At 40.0% G+C, this 15,830-nt stretch overlaps 1 protein-coding gene across 3 annotated transcripts in view; it reads right to left on the bottom strand.

Moving 5' to 3' along the window:
- Positions 1-15,830, bottom strand: part of COX10 (cytochrome c oxidase assembly factor heme A:farnesyltransferase COX10) — a 145,269-nt gene that overhangs the window by 16,670 nt on the left and 112,769 nt on the right. For all 3 annotated transcript variants that reach the window (XR_001889263.1, XM_017892390.1, XM_017892391.1), the window contains exon 6: positions 9-241. Coding sequence is in view for 2 of the 3 variants with exons in the window: in XM_017892390.1 (XP_017747879.1) it covers positions 9-241 (233 nt within the window). In the remaining variant the exon portion in view is untranslated. The remainder of the gene's footprint in view (positions 1-8; positions 242-15,830) is intronic.

Here is a 15,830-nt window from a genome sequence, read left to right as displayed (position 1 = left end):
ACACTTACCAGCATCGAGGCTGCCCGTGGCCGCTGTCCAGCCCATGACAGGCGGGATGGCCCCAACCACGGCTCCGACCCATGTGTTGACAATGCTGATCCTCTTCAGTGGTGTGTAGCAGCAGGTATACAGAAAAATATTGAAGAGCCCCAGGGCTCCTGTGAGTGGATTCACCCCCCAGGTCAGAATGGCAACTCCCGGAACAGCACAACAAGTGGCAAAGGACACAGCTAGCAACGGGCTGGAAAAGAGCAGAGAACATGGAGTGATCATCTCCGACGCAACTCAATCACACTACCTAGAATCGGCACTGACAAAGTGCAAATAATCCACCCATCCAGTAGAGGCAGTACTGATCTGGCTTATTCCTGGATATGGGGACTCCTCTTTATGAAACAAACTTACAATAAGACAGAATATGTTTGTGGGAGCTCTGGCTGTTCTTCTTGATTTTGCTAGCTAAGTGTAAAGTGGTTAAGAGACTCAGGGTTAGAGTGTTCTGGATTCATATAGGTTCTGTCCCTTCCTGGCTATAAGACAGCTAGGTTTCACTTACTCCTCTCTACAAGAGAAATGATCCTCTCTTCCTCCCAGGGCTGAAGCCTGACTGAGACAATGCCTCCTCTGCACAGCGTTCCATTTTATATTTAGTCACGAGCAAACCACTTGAAACACAATATTGGAAGATTTGAGCAGAAAACAGAACCTGAATTCTGGAAGCAGTTCTCCCCCAGTATCTATACTTTATTATAACATCACTTAATTAGTGATCATGAGTAACAATGGTGAGCCTCTGACTGCCATCATTACAATGTCTGTAATGAATTACAGGCTCAGCATTACCGGTTCCCGATAACAGTAAACACCAGGTGGCCGTTGTGTAGTACCGGTGCCGTAATGTGACTTATGGACACGGGATATTCAAGGGGAGGTTGCACAATGCTATTTATGTAAATGAAACCCATCATCTAAAACTCTACAACGATAATGATTATTATAAGCCTGTTTCTCAAAAGAGCCAACTTCTAAAAGTAGACTTTGTATGGAATCTTGTGAAAGGCTTTTTGAGAGTCTAGATAAATTGGATCTACTAGTTCCTGCTTATATGCATGTTTATTTATTCTTTCTTGAGAAACCTAAGGAGGTTACTCAAGCCTGCCTTCTCCTAGCAGAAGCCATAATTCCACTTCTGAATAAGGTATGTTTGTGTGGTGTTCAGTGACCCTGCTGGATTACAGATTCCACAACGCGCTTCTTGGCAAGCAAGAGTCACCAGTGTGCAGCTTCTAGGGTGCTCTGGTTTTAAAAACAGCCAATTCCCTAAAGAGGCAGTCTTTACCCTACGTGCACACATGTGAGATGATACCCTTCTGTGCACAGGGCTGCAGTGTTCCCATGGCAGGAGAGAAGGCCTGTATCTATGAGACGGCCCCTCCAGGAAAAAGATTAACTTGTAGAATTATGACGAGTTAGAATTCAGCTGGGAGGGAGTCAGGGGAGAGCCCAGCAGCTGGAACTACAGTACTGAATGAAGTCAGGGCAACAGAATATGAAAACTAGAAGTGACTTGATGGAGAATTCTGGCCACCACTCTACCACTCTGCTATGGGGGCCAGGCCTGACTCTTTCCTACCAGGCCTGCAGCCACTGTGCCCAAAGAGTGAACCAACAGAATGGGAATTTTCATGGAAAAATGAGAAAATACAAGGGCTGTGTTGCTGTCAAGGTGCTTGTGACAGAAGAACCACAAATTACAGCTGAGAGACTTCCGAGTGCATGTTCTGCCCTGAGGGGGCATTTCCACCCACCTGTTCCTGGGCCATCTCTTCTGAACCCTGTGGTCAGTTACTTCCACAACACTCACTCAGGTACCCTCAATAATCCACTCTGCCTTTTCCATCCAACATTCCCACCCTGGATCTGCTCAATAACCTACTGTCCCTGCTCCTGCTGGGAAAGCCCTACACTCATACTAACTGGCCCCATTTCAAGGGAATGACTTAACAGTGTGGGTGCTTAGCCAGGGCTGATTTCCATTTTCGTTCCTTATAGTGGCTATTTTAACTCCTCTCCTGCCTTCTCAAGGCTCCAGGTTCACTCTAGCTCCCAAGACGCCTTAACAGATGCCCTTCCCTCTTATATAACAGTGACAAATGCCCTCAGATTTACTTCCTTTCTCCCATTTCAGAAGAGGCTGTCTTCACTCCTTTTAAAGATCAAACTGTTTTTATTTAATCTCCTCCCTAATCTGTCTTTTATCTTTTATCTCTACTGTCTATTAACCTCCAGCATCAAATAAATTACTTTCTTCATATTTCCCCCAAGGTAATACCCCTCTTGCTTCAACACTCTTCAAAGCCAAGCATCCTGATGGAGTGGACCACATGCATTCCTTGTCTCTATCTCTTCCATCCCTCAGTTTCCTATTTGTTCCTCAACTGTATCCCTCACCAACTGCTAAAACACATTTTTCTAAGGTGGAGATAAACAAGGGGACTTCAAAAAGTTCATGGAAAATGCATACTATGAAAAGACTATGCATGGATTTCAAAAATTTTTTGCACCAAAACAAACTCATACTAACTTGTTATAACATGTCTGAACAGGATCTAGTTTGAGGCACTAAGAAGGGTAAGACATCAGTTTGAAAAGAGCCCTTATCAAAGCAACATGAATTCTGCTAAAACAGAAGCAAGAACAAATATCAAATTTATGCTAACGTTTGGACGGAAGAACAGTGAAATCATTGACTCTTTACAAGAAGTTTATGGGGACAATGCCCCCGCAGATCAGCAGTTTACAAATGGATAACTTGTTTAAGAACAGATGATGCTGAAGATTAAAGTCCACAGCTGCAAACCATCCACATCAATTTGTGAGGAAAAAATGAATCTTTGTCATGCCCTAATTTAAGTGGACCAACGGTTAACAGTAGAAACAACCACCAATACCATAGACATCTCAGTTGGTATAGCTCACACAATTCTGATGGAAAAATTAAAGCTGAGCTAACTTTCCACTCAGTGGGTGCCAAAACCGTTGCACCCAGATTGGCTGCAGACAAGAGCAGGGCTTTCAATGGAAATTTTAAACAAATGGGATCAAGATCCTGAAGCATTTCTTTGGAAAAAAAAAAAAGAAGAGCTGGGCGCAGTGGCTCACACCTGTAATCCCAGCACTTTGGGAGGCCGAGGCGGACAGATCACAAGGTCAGGAGATCGAGACCATCCTGGCTAACACGGTGAAACCCTGTCTCTACTAAAAATGCAAAAAATTAGCTGGGCATGGTGGCGGCCGCCTGTAGTCCCAGCTACTTGGGAGACTGAGGCAGGAGAATGGCGTGAACCTGGGAGGCGGAGCTTGCAGTGAGCTGAGATTGCACCACTGCACTCCAGCCTGGGCGACTGAGTGAGACTCCGTCAAAAAAAAGAAAATGAATATATAACAGGAGGTGAAACATGGCTTTACCACTACAATGGTGAACACAAAGACAATCAAAGCAATGGCTACCAAGAGGTGCCAGTGGTTCAGTCAAAGAAAAAGCAGACAGATCAAGAGCAAAGCTCATGGCCATAGTGTTCTGGGATGCTGAAAGCATTTTGCTTGGTTCCTTTCCAGAGGGCTACAGAGCAATAACATCTACCTATTATGAGAGTGTTTTGAAAAAAATTAGCAAGGCTTTAGCAGAAAAAGGGCTGGGAAGGCTTCCCCAGAGAGCCCTTCTCCACCACAATGTTCCTGCTCATTCCTCTCATCAAACACGGGCAACCTTGTGAGCATTTGGATGGGAAATCATTAAGCATCACTTCACCGTCCTGATTTGGCTCCTTCTGCCTTCTTTTGTTTCCTAATCTTAAAAGTCTTTAAAGGGAATCCATTTCTCTTCGGCTAATAAGGTAAACAAGAATGCTTTGACATGGTTAAATTCCCAGGACTCTGAGTTCTTTACAGATAGACTAAATGGCTGGTATCATTGCTTACAAAAGTGTCTTGACCTTGATGGAGATTCGGTTGAGAAATAAGTTTTTTTTTTCTTTTAATTTTAATCTTTTAATTCTATTTTTTTCCATAAACTTTTTGAAGTTCCCTCATACAGCATATTACCTGGGACCATCTACCTTCCCAACACGGCACACAATATTAATTTCCAGATGAAAGATTACAAAGATACCTCTGTGTTGTTACGTCTCCCATATACCCAGAAAGGAAACTGAAATGTCTAAAAAGCAGTACACATATTATAATGTTGTTCTTCCAATAAGGTAATTTATAGCTTATAAGAACAGATTTTTTTTTTTTTTTCCTATGAGACTCTAAAAAACTAGCTTTATTTTGGGAGACAGAAAAATGTGGTGGCTGATAAAACATTTCATTTTTCGTGAATTGGCCCTTGTGTTAAAAAAAAAAAAAAAATTGAAGAAGGTTGTTTATTCCTTCTCCAAGTTCTGTGGAAGCCAGTTGGATTCAAAGGTATTAGTGTTATGAAAAGCCCTTTTAGAAAAGCACACATTAATTTAATTTATTGAGATAGGCCATTTTATGTAAAGTTTAGTTTCTGACCTTTGTTAAAATCACAGAAAATGATGTGGCTCAATTTGGGTATTTATATCAATGTGCACAAGGCCATGAATGAGAACTGGTTAGGTTGACAGGCCATGCAAATGAAAATGAAGCTATTTACCCAGGATGCCATGATTACTCTCAGCATCCAGGGACCTGAAGGAACCCATCCCCTCCTGGCATGAGGAGCCCTGAATCGGTGCACTTCAGAGCTTTCTTGTGTTATGGGCAAAGGTATTCCAATTGCAAACTGTGTGAAATTTATTTTCCTCTTATGTTTCATTTTTCCTAAAACATTTATAACAAAAGTGATATACATTCAATTCAGATAATTGGCAACTCTAGAAAATCACAAAGAAGAAATTCTTAATGAGTTATTCAGAGAAACATACTAGTTGATATCTTTCCAGCCTTTTTCCAATGATATAACTACTTAAAAAAATTGAGAATATGCTAAATTGTGGTTTTATTCCCTGATTCATTTCAATATATCTTAATAATTTCCCCAGGCTATTAAATATATATTTTAATCATCATCATTAATATTTATAACACATAGTGGCTTATTCTTTGGATACACCACGATTAATTCAACCAATATACTTTTTTTTTTAGACGTTCAGTCTTTTCCATTTTAAAATCAAAAAGGATGCTGGGATAAATATCTTATGGATGGACTTTTGTTCACAGCTCTGGTTAGGAGAAATTCTGAAGATAAATTCCTAGATGTGAAACTGCGAAGTCAGATGATATGCACATGTTGTAGGGATTCTTTTTTTTTTTTTTTTTTTTTTTTTGAGACGGAGTCTCGCTCTGTCGCCCAGGCTGGAGTGCAGTGGCCGGTTCTCAGCTCACTGCAAGCTCCACCTCCCGGGTTTATGCCATTCTCCTGCCTCAGCCTCCGAGTAGCTGGGACTACAGGCGCCCGCCACCTCGCCCGGCTAGTTTTTTGTATTTTTTAGTAGGGACGGGGTTTCACCGTGTTAGCCAGGATGGTCTCGATCTCCTGACCTCGTGATCCGCCCGTCTCGGCCTCCCAAAGTGCTGGGATTACAGGCTTGAGCCACCGCGCCCGGCCATGTTGTAGGGATTCTGACATGTACTGCCAGGCTGTACTCCAGGGAGTTTGCACACAAGTTTACACTCCCACCAGCACTATGTGAGAGCACCATCTCCTAGAACCTGTATCAACACTAGGTGTGGCATTAAAAACAAACCAAAACAAAAAATAAAATTTGCCAATAGGATTAAAAAACAGTATTGAGTTTCTCAAAAAAAAAAACCTTAAAATTAACAAATAAGACAAGTTTACTGAGATAGCATTACCTCATTTCAGCAATGAGAAACTGAGACTCAAGGCAAGTAAAATAACTTGGAAACAGGATCTATACTCAGGCTCATTTGTTGGCTCATCAGTGTAACCCAGAGTCTCCCAACTGTATGTGGGGCACACTGGTATAATACAACTTGCTGAGCCTCTTCTTTCCTGGATCTGCTGAGGGCCTGGGGTGGCCAGAGTCTTCAGTTGGGATGCCATCACCTGGGAGTAGCCTCCTGTGGGCTTAAAAGCACCTTCAGTTTACTCCATTATGCAAATAGCCTAATACTGCATTCCCTGAAATCAAAACAACTGGATATAATATGGTGAGCAAGACAGGTGTGGTCCTTGTCCTGGGGGACTGATGCTGTAGCGGTGGTCAGTTCAGTGGGCAAAGGCAAGCACGTGTGGCACAGCAAGTGGAACACAGGGCAGTCAGCGACACCTAACCTAGTTTATGCTGGGTGGTGGACAGGGTGCGTTTCTAGGAAGAAGTGATGTTTAAACTGAGACCTGATGGATGGGTGGGAGATGGGCGGAAAGGGTGGAGAGGAGAGTTGCAGGCAGTGGGAACGGCGTGTGAGAGGGCCAAAGGGGAGAAGAATGGCAAGTTTATGTTCCACCTATCTGGAGAGCAGAATGAGGGTGGGAGGTGTCAAGGGAACACAGAAATTAGGAAGGCCACATACAGAGACCTCTGGGCAAATGCAGACTCAGTGAAGTCTAGTTTTTAAAAATGAGAAGAAAATGATCGGATCTGCTTTTTAGAAGGATTACTCTGCCTGCCATGTGAAAGTCAGCAAAGAGAGACAAGCATTTGTTTAATTCACCTCCCAAGAGAGGCTCAAGTTAGGCATTTTAAAGGAAGAAGAATCATGGGCACACCACCACATAATTTTTATCAAATGCTTCGTTGAGAGAAACAGCCTTCAGCTAGCTTGTATCTTTAATCTATCTTCCAGATTTCCTAAAATGCATTGGTGGAGCACATTAGACCAGTAGAGAGCAGGCCCTCCTCTCCCACTGAATGGCTCTTTGGTCTAATGACACGAGGGTGATCGTGGTTTCCACTTTTAGTTCTATTATTCTTGGCTCCACTTTGTCTCTCCTTAGTCTTCTTTTTCTGGACTATTTTGTCACATTTTACATATCTTTGCAAGTTACTTGAACTCTTATTTGAAATAAGGCAGAGGAAAAAAGTTAAATAAAGGGGTAACTACAGGATTTTCTTTAGAATATTTGTATACAATGAGACATCAGTAAAAAAAGAGTAAAGGACTCTCTTTGGAACTGTATGTAGAAAGAGGACAAGCAATAATAATGGTTTTGGAATAAAGAAAGAATATATCAAATGATATATGGGTTATTAAGTTTGATTTACCATGAAATCTTTAAATATCATGGTTATATTCAGGTTGTTGAAGTTTAGCTGTTTTAATCAAGAGATCTATCTTTTAGATAGAAAAGGGTTAGAAAAGAGTGTTCATTTTTCATCTCAGTTAAACACAACTATGATTTTCTGCCTTAGTGCTCATAAAATGTGGTCAGAGTTAAATCTCAGAGATCTCAAACACTATTATGTCAAGGACTGATTTCTTGTTATTTTAGGTCAATTATTCTATATACTTTTTCTCCTAATCATATCATTTAGCCTTTGATAAAACAAACAAACAAAAACCATCTGCTCTTCCCATTCCTAGACGGAATTTTCGACAGCATCCCAAGCCTGGAGACACACACATGCACACACCCACATACACACACACACACATACACACCTGAGTTTTCTCCTTTCATAATTTATTCAATATTTAAATTTTTTGTGAAATATGTTTCTTTTTTATTAGTCATTTTACTCCTTTTTATCATTTAAATTCCTTAGCAGTTTGCTTCCAGTTCAAGTGTTACCCTGACATCTGGTTTCTAGAAGCAAGATGAGGAGGAGAAAGGCTAAGCTGGCCTCCTTTGGCATCTCTGGGCTCAGTTACCTTAGGAAAGAAGGCCTCATTGGAATTTCCGGGTAGATCCTCCACATCATGATTCTAAGTGTGGCTCCTGGACCATCAGCATCACCTGGGAACTTGTTAGGAATCCCTGTGGTCTAGAAGCTCTCTGAGATTTGATAACTACTATACCATTACAAATGTGATGCTGGTCCCCATCTGACCAAGCTACATATGCTGAATCAACATAAACCGCTCCACTCCAGTGCCGACTGTGGCAGGCCTGGTTAGGTCACCCACTTTCAGCTGTCTTTCATTACATGCCTCTTGGCATGTTCCAGTGGAAGAACAGAGGGCTGTGAACTAGCTCTGTTATCAATTAGCAGAGGAACTTTGGATATATCCTTAGACTTCTGACTTGCCTGCACTATCTACTTTGTTTTAATTTAATCATACAGTTACAAGTGTTTTGATCATTAAAAGTACTTAAAGGGCAAGATAAAGCAAGTGTAGTAAAAGTCTTGATAATTGTTGATTCTGGGCCACGAGTATGTTGAGGGTCCACTGTACTCACTCTACTATTCCATCTGTTGGGATTTTTCATAGGAAATATGTTTTTAAAATACTTTAATACTTTTTATTATTAGTGTTATATTCTGGTTTCCTCATGTTGGCATAACTAAGCATGCTGAGTAGGATCAGGTGGTCTGCATTCTAGGTCTGACTCTGATGTTAACTAGTTATTTAAAAGTGGGCAACTTATTTAACCTCTCTGGTCCTTGGTTTCCTCAACTGAAAGGGTGTAGCAGGGCTCTTTCAGTGGCAAGACTGAAACTCAAGGCAAACTTGCTTAGGTAAAAGGCTCAATAAAAGACAATAGGGAAGGTGGGTTTCGACTTGTTTAGCCGTGTGATCTTTAGCAAATTATTTCATCTGTTGGCCTTAGATTCTTCATCTGTAAGATGGGAGGTACTTTATAGAGTTGTCTTAAGAATTAAATACAATGATGTAAATAAAGCACTTAAAAAGTGCTTGTTAAATGAGCATATAGTGTTGACTTGTTCATTCATTCATTCATTAAAATTTCTCATTGCCTAGAGAGTCAGTCACTATGCTAAGTGTGGCTATACAGCAGTGAACAAAACAAGAAGAGTTTAGTCTAGAAAGGAAGACAGACCTTAAACAAATACATGTAAGTACTATGAACTCTCCAATTGTAAAATCAGCTACAAGAAAGAACAGCTGAAATAAGACAGAATAATTTAAATAGGAAGGACCTATGTAAATGGAGTTGGAGGGAGGGGCTGATGAACTTGCCATAAATTGTTTCCCCTGATTTATTTTGTCAGACTTATAAAGACTTATGAATATACCACTATTTTTATCTTCAATTTTAATTTTATTTAGAATTTAATTTTATTATACCAAATTACAAACCGTGGTATATTGAAAAGCTAGATTGATCACATACAAAACATGTTTTTTAAATGTTGGTGCTCTTGCACCACTGCACTGGTAGCTGTAATGGCCTTTTATTAAGAACAGAGGAATTAATATCTCTGTGAGTGATTCTTGCTGGATTGAATTTATATAGGAACAATCTGAAATAGAGTTGAACAGGGTGTGACAATATTGCAAAAGTTTTAATTTTCAACAACACAAAATAAATGTATGAATAAGAAAACAGCACTATTTGATAGGGGTGGGCAGAAAAGACAGTAATTTTCTTGAACAAAAAAATTCTTTTATATTCATTCACTCATGCATGCAAATAGGTTCATGGTTCATGCTGAGGGTTGAATGATGATTTGTTTCAAAACTTATATACAAAACTGAATTACATTTTAAATTAAGATATCTTTCTACTGAACATCAATGCTTGGGATTTTTCTACTTCTGCCTTTCCTGCCCAAGGCTACTGTAGAAAAGAAACTGATGGATTGAGAGTGGGGAAAAATTGGTCCACACATTTCTATGAATTATTTTTTTCTCCTATTTAAATATAACACTGTTTTGTTTACTAAACATCAGCCCTTACATAGCTCTACGAAAGTATAATTTTCTACAGAAATTAAGACCAAATAAGAGAGAAAGAAGCTTTAATTTGGTGCCTATGTATTGCACTTAATAAATGTAATTTAAATTACCTGACTTTTAAATAACTTCCTGAAAAACGTGGCCTTTCTGTTAAGCAATGTCTCAGAGAAGCCTATGAAATGTTAAGTCAAGAAAGCTTTATAGTTTGAGCAGCTCTGCAGGTAATTAGTTTAGACAAAAATTAATTTCATACTTCTTGGTCATTCCTCCAGAATAAATGATTTTGAAATTACAAAATAAAATATCCTTTCTTCAAAAACAAAAGAAAATGCAAAACCTTAATCAAACCAAGACAATTTAACTTTAATTTCCTGCATAAATCCCACACTGGAGCTTGGAAATGAGTTTCTGGAGAAAGTCTCTACAGAAAACAGTTTTGAAAATGTCTCCCCACAATCTTATTTAGGAGTTTTCTATTTCCGAACATGTCTCAAGTTATAGATTCTGTAGAGTGGCAGACGACTGATGTAAATTCAGAACTTAAGGAAATTGTGAAGAAAATGAGAAAACAAAACCTATTTTAAAAGCAAAGTCAATTTTAAAACGTTTAAAAGAAATGCGAGGAATGTAAGAAAATATATTTGGCATAATTATATTCAGAACATGGAGACTGTGGTTTCACACACACGGACACCTTTTTATTTATTTATTTATTTAAGAAATGGGGTCCCATCTCTAAAAAATGCTCAAACGCTTGGTGAGAAGTGATTCTCCCACCTCAAGCCTCCCGAGTAGCTGCGATTATAGGCATGCAACATGATGTTTGGCTCAGAGATTGTGGTATTATATTAACAATTTTTTTTCAAGGAAGAAGACAAACCAGATCTACGCGGTATGAGTTTTGAAAGCGGACTGAAAGAATCTTATTAATCTAGAAGGAAGAGAAGAAAGACTGCCTATAAAAAAAAAAAAAAAAAGAAAAAAAAGACCAAAATGAATCTTCCCCATTGCTGACCATTGAGATTCAGCCTTCTAATTCAGAGGGGAGCACGTGGTGACCCCTGAATTATGCTATACCAATTCAGCTTAAATTAAGGGTAATTTGTACAAAGACTCTGGGATTTTTAAGGAGAAGTGATTCCTACTGTCCCAGCCATGAAAATCAGGGTTTCCAGCACAGTAGTCCAATCTCTTCGTCTGTTTTTCCAATTCCTTGAGGGCAGAGACCACCTACTGAATCCCTCCATTGCTCCTGGATTCCATAACATCCAATGCCTGCCACAGGAGAGAGACATACTTTTCCTTTGTCCTGACTGAGCCAGATAGTTGAATGCTCTGATCTGCCTCCTTATTTTTAATTTATAGGACTCTATTAAAAAAATACCTTTGTTCACCTGCACAAAATAGGGTCAATAAATTTTAAAGAGTCTTTGAAATTTACAAAGAATGAAGCTGGGAAATAAAACTATCCATCTCTGCTGCTTTGGAGACTGGGAGCTGCATGCACGTGCAGCTACCCGGAGGTACAGGTGCTGACCTCCGACTCCCTCTCCTTACCTGCCCCTCGGGACCAGGACCTTTGGCCAGGGACCGTGTTTACAAACGCAGACATCTACAAGGACCAGGTTGGCACAGCAGGCCAAACAAAAAATTGCCTCTTTGGGATTTGGTGTGTTGGCCATCATTTTGCCATCTCTGATCTGTTCTGTGAAGGTATCTAATTAACTGTGCATCTAGCTCCTTTGCCCTAGAATTGACCCCCTTGCCCCCTGAAACATTTCTATCTTTTAGTATGGCCATCTCTTACTCATCCTCTAAGACTCAGCTTAGACATCAAAACACTCCTCCAAGGAAATTTTCTATCTCTGTTCTCACCTTCCTGAGCCCCTCCCCATGGTTGGTCTCCATGTCTGTCCCTGAGTTCTCACAGCACTTCTTAGTCCTTATACTAACATGAGCTGCTGCCGTGCCTGCCCATCCCATTATGCCGTATTTTTTTTAGTGCAGTGACTCTGCACTATTCATCTTTATATTCTCTGTACTTAAGAATGGTGCCCAAATGAACCTTTACAAACCATGCAAAAGAGAGAACACTATCGTAAGACTTCTACTCATGTAACACCAACCAATGAAAACAGCATTTGATTGTATCCTATCTTTTCATATCATCTTATGTGAAAAGAGAGGAATCAAAGTCAAGGGACATTAGGTAAAATGATCCTAGATTATTAGTAAAAGATATTTGCTCCTAAAACATATGTTTTAATTGGCTACAAGTGATAGACTAAGTTACTATGACAGTTAACTCTTCATATTCATATTTATTAGAATATCTGGGTATTTTCTGGTTATAAAAAGGGAGATGAGAACAGAAGAATCCTTCATCCCTAGGAATACTGTCACAACTCACAATGCTTCAAAATAGTCATAAATGCTTTCTTTTTTCTCATGATGAGAGAAAGGAGTGTAACTTTCGGAAAATCCCAGCAGCGTTCCTCTTGTTCAACCTTTGTAATGACTAAGCATGACAGTATGTACAAAAGTTTTGTGAACTCTTCATAGCATGGTTAATAGAGAGTAGTTTTATTTTAAGGGTAAGTTCTCTACATTAACACCACTATTATTAAGTTGAGGCCAAATTTGTTCCTCCTGCCACTTCACTGGTTAACACCTAAAAAAAAAAAAAAAAAAATAAGAATTTCTATACTTGAAAATGTTTATGTTCTTATTACATTAGCAATATATATATATACACACCAAGAGAGTAATCATAACAATCCTTAGAAACTCTGCAGAGCTTTGGCCTGGCTGGGTACCCGTCTACTAGACTAGTGTGCCTGGGTGATGAATAATATCCACAGCTCCCCTGCAGCCCACAAAATGTTTACATTTGCTTAAGTGCTTACTGGTAAAACCCTCAGTAAATTTGAAAAATGTCTCCTGTAAAGCCCTATAATACTTAAGCTAAACCCTGTTCTTTAAGTTAATAATGCCAACTAAACAATCCATTCATTTCATTTCTAAAACTCCATTTTCATCATTCATTTCAAAACCAGGTATTGACTGACCCCGATTCCAAGTGTTTTAATTTATCCTCTCTAAATAACCTTTTGCTCTGCTCTTATCGTGCCATCTCTCCTGCTTACAGCCCACACCTAAAGCTTACATGTTATGGATCACTCTCATCTGACCCATTAAGTTGGAAAAACTAATGCTGACATGTATTATTTCCCTGTCAGCGTCACCAAGCTGGAAAACAGATAATTCAAAAGAGACATAATCAAAATACAGATGTCTCTGAAATAACAAGAAGAAAGGCCCGGTCCTGGCCCCGCCTGCAGGAAGCTTTCACTGTCCACTCTGTCCTCCTTCTTTGTCTGACTTTCCAGAGAAATTCTTGTTTGTACCGTTCTATTCATTTCATTCAACACATATTTCTGGGCTGCCTTATGCTGTCTGTTAAGCATTTTATACATGTGGCGAGGTTGTTCACCCAGATTATAAAGCTTTGAGCATTATAAAAATAAAACTGACAGTGCTTGTACATTACAGGTGATCAATACATTCTTGATGAATTGAAGAAAATAATTATTTGATTCCGAAATATTTAAAAGAAACAGTAGGCCTTGACACCCTTAAGAAAGATTAAATTAGGATAGACCAGCAAAAAGGATATCACTAAAAAAATGTGTAGGATACCTCAAAAATGTAAGTCTGAAGGACCTCAGGTTTGATAAGAGATGGTAGATTAAAGGTGTCTATCTCTCTGTCTTCTCTGAAAACAAGGAGAATATGAACAGAAACTCCAATTTTAATGGAACTAGGAAACACATCTCTGAAGCAAAATATAAGACTTGGTAAATATTAAGAATCTTTTTGGCTTTAATTATAACACACAGAAAGAATCTGACGTAACGTGTGTGTTGAAAGTTGGGGAGGTGGATTACAGCTAGAAAGTTACAAAGCAGAATCATAGCTTGAGATACACATCTGGCCTAGTGCCACGTAAAGTCCTGTGGAAGCTGCCCTGGATCCCTCATGTTGCCTTTGGTACTTCTGTCCTCCCATTCCCATCCCTAATGCTTAATTGTCCTCATAACCCTTTCCTTTGTCCCAGGGAAATGGACCAGGGAGGAACTATCAGGCCCACGCTGGAGTCATCAAATTTTCTCTCATAAAGATTTGGAATTGGGATAGGGAACTCAGCTGGAGGACCTAAGGGTTAAGGCTGAGGTTGCCATTTTGATATGAGTCCATTTAAGTGAAGAGTGATCGGGATTGGAAGGGCCCACATGCAGAGAGAAAAATGCAGTGAAAGTACAGAGAAGGCCACTCTTTCCAGAAGTCTGGCTACAAAGAGGATAAATAGAAGAGTAACTGGATGGAGCGGCGAATTTAATAGATTTTTGTCTAAGACAGGACAACCTGTCAAATATGAAGTCAGAAGAGAAGGAACCAATGAGGCAGCAGGGCTGGCAGAGGTGCTGGGAGAGCCCTCAGGCCCCACAACCTTCATTCAGGCCAGCTGGTCTCCAGGTCTTACAGCACAGAAGACCATAAGATAGAAAAGGGGTCCCAAGGACCCCCAGAAACATTCCAAAATAGGTGTTAGACTCTGCAGCTATATAATCTGCTGGGGCAAAACACTTGGTTTTATACCCTCCTGAGAAGAACTGAGGTATATTTTAGAAGAAATATTGGGAACATTCACTTTTAACCACTTGTCTCTTCTGCCGTCCCCTCCTCTTGGCCACTCTAAAACTACTAAATCCATTTATCCTATTAGGACCAGTGTTGCAAACAGATATGGAGCTTTGTTAAGTGGAAGGCGTTCAAGGACACCAGCTGCCTGTGTGATATGTAAGAGGTACAGGGAAGGGAGTTCCTAGTGATGATATAAAACTGGCAACGAAACGGGCTCAGAGGTGTCAGAAACAAACTACTTGATTTTGCCTCTGCCAAGTCCCACTTACCAGTGTGGGTATCCAGAATGGAAGCCATGGGTCCCTGAGGCTGTGAGGTGGCCGTGCTGACACAGCCTAAGGGGAACAGATGCAGTTGTCTGGCTCCAAGTTAATAGGGATAAACTCTGTGGTGAGAAGCTGACAGCAGAGGTTAAGACAGCTCCACTGTGACCCCTCTGGAGCACTTCTCTCCAGACTTCCTCATGTGCAGCTCTTTAGCCAAATGCACCATGACTCTACATTTATCCATGAGCATCTGGGATGCTTCCTAAGTGATGTGATGTACAGCATACTCAAGTTCATCAAGTGGCCCCGAGCCATTAAAGACTCTGATAAATAATTCTATCATAAAGGCCCCAGAGCTGACATAAAAAGCAGAAAGCCACGGGGTCAAGTGTTTCTACAGGAACTACATTTGGTAAATAGAAGCTGCAAAAGGATGTTTCTATTAAGCACTTGCAATTATTGTAAGGCCACAGTCTTTTCTGGAATGGATGGTCAAAATAGCTAATAATTTCTTGTGTCCCTGGAAGCTTTTGGATGAATTTAAATAGGAGGAAAACAGGAAGACCAGAATTTTCCTGAACATAAGACCATCATGTTTTTTAAAAAATTATAAGTGATACCTAGATATATGGAAATGGTATTTTCTTTCTTTTCCCTTTTGTGTCTGCTCCCAGACTAGAATGAAGCAACCAAAGTAAATGCCTGGCACACTCTCAAGGAAGCACAGCTCTGCCTTGCAACAGTGCCAGAAGCCCCTAGAACAGTGACGTGGGTGACCAGATGAAGAAGACAAGACATTCCTCTCCCAGCAGTGTGAGAGACACCTGGCGACTGCTGGCAGGAATCAGCATTTTATATAAGCAATCAACATAACTAAAACTTAACTACTGTCCTCTCTATTCTCCTTGGGAAGATGAAACAAATGATAATGTCATGGCATTGATTTTATTCTCATTAAATGGTATTTTAGCTATAAACGTTTTCCCCTTTGATTTGCAAAAA

This window comes from Rhinopithecus bieti, unplaced genomic scaffold (assembly GCF_001698545.2).
Source record: "Rhinopithecus bieti isolate Rb0 unplaced genomic scaffold, ASM169854v2 scaffold_20098, whole genome shotgun sequence".
NCBI lineage: Eukaryota > Metazoa > Chordata > Mammalia > Primates > Cercopithecidae > Rhinopithecus > Rhinopithecus bieti.
Note: the sequence above shows the minus strand (reverse complement) of the source record. Positions and strands in the feature narration are given on the sequence as shown.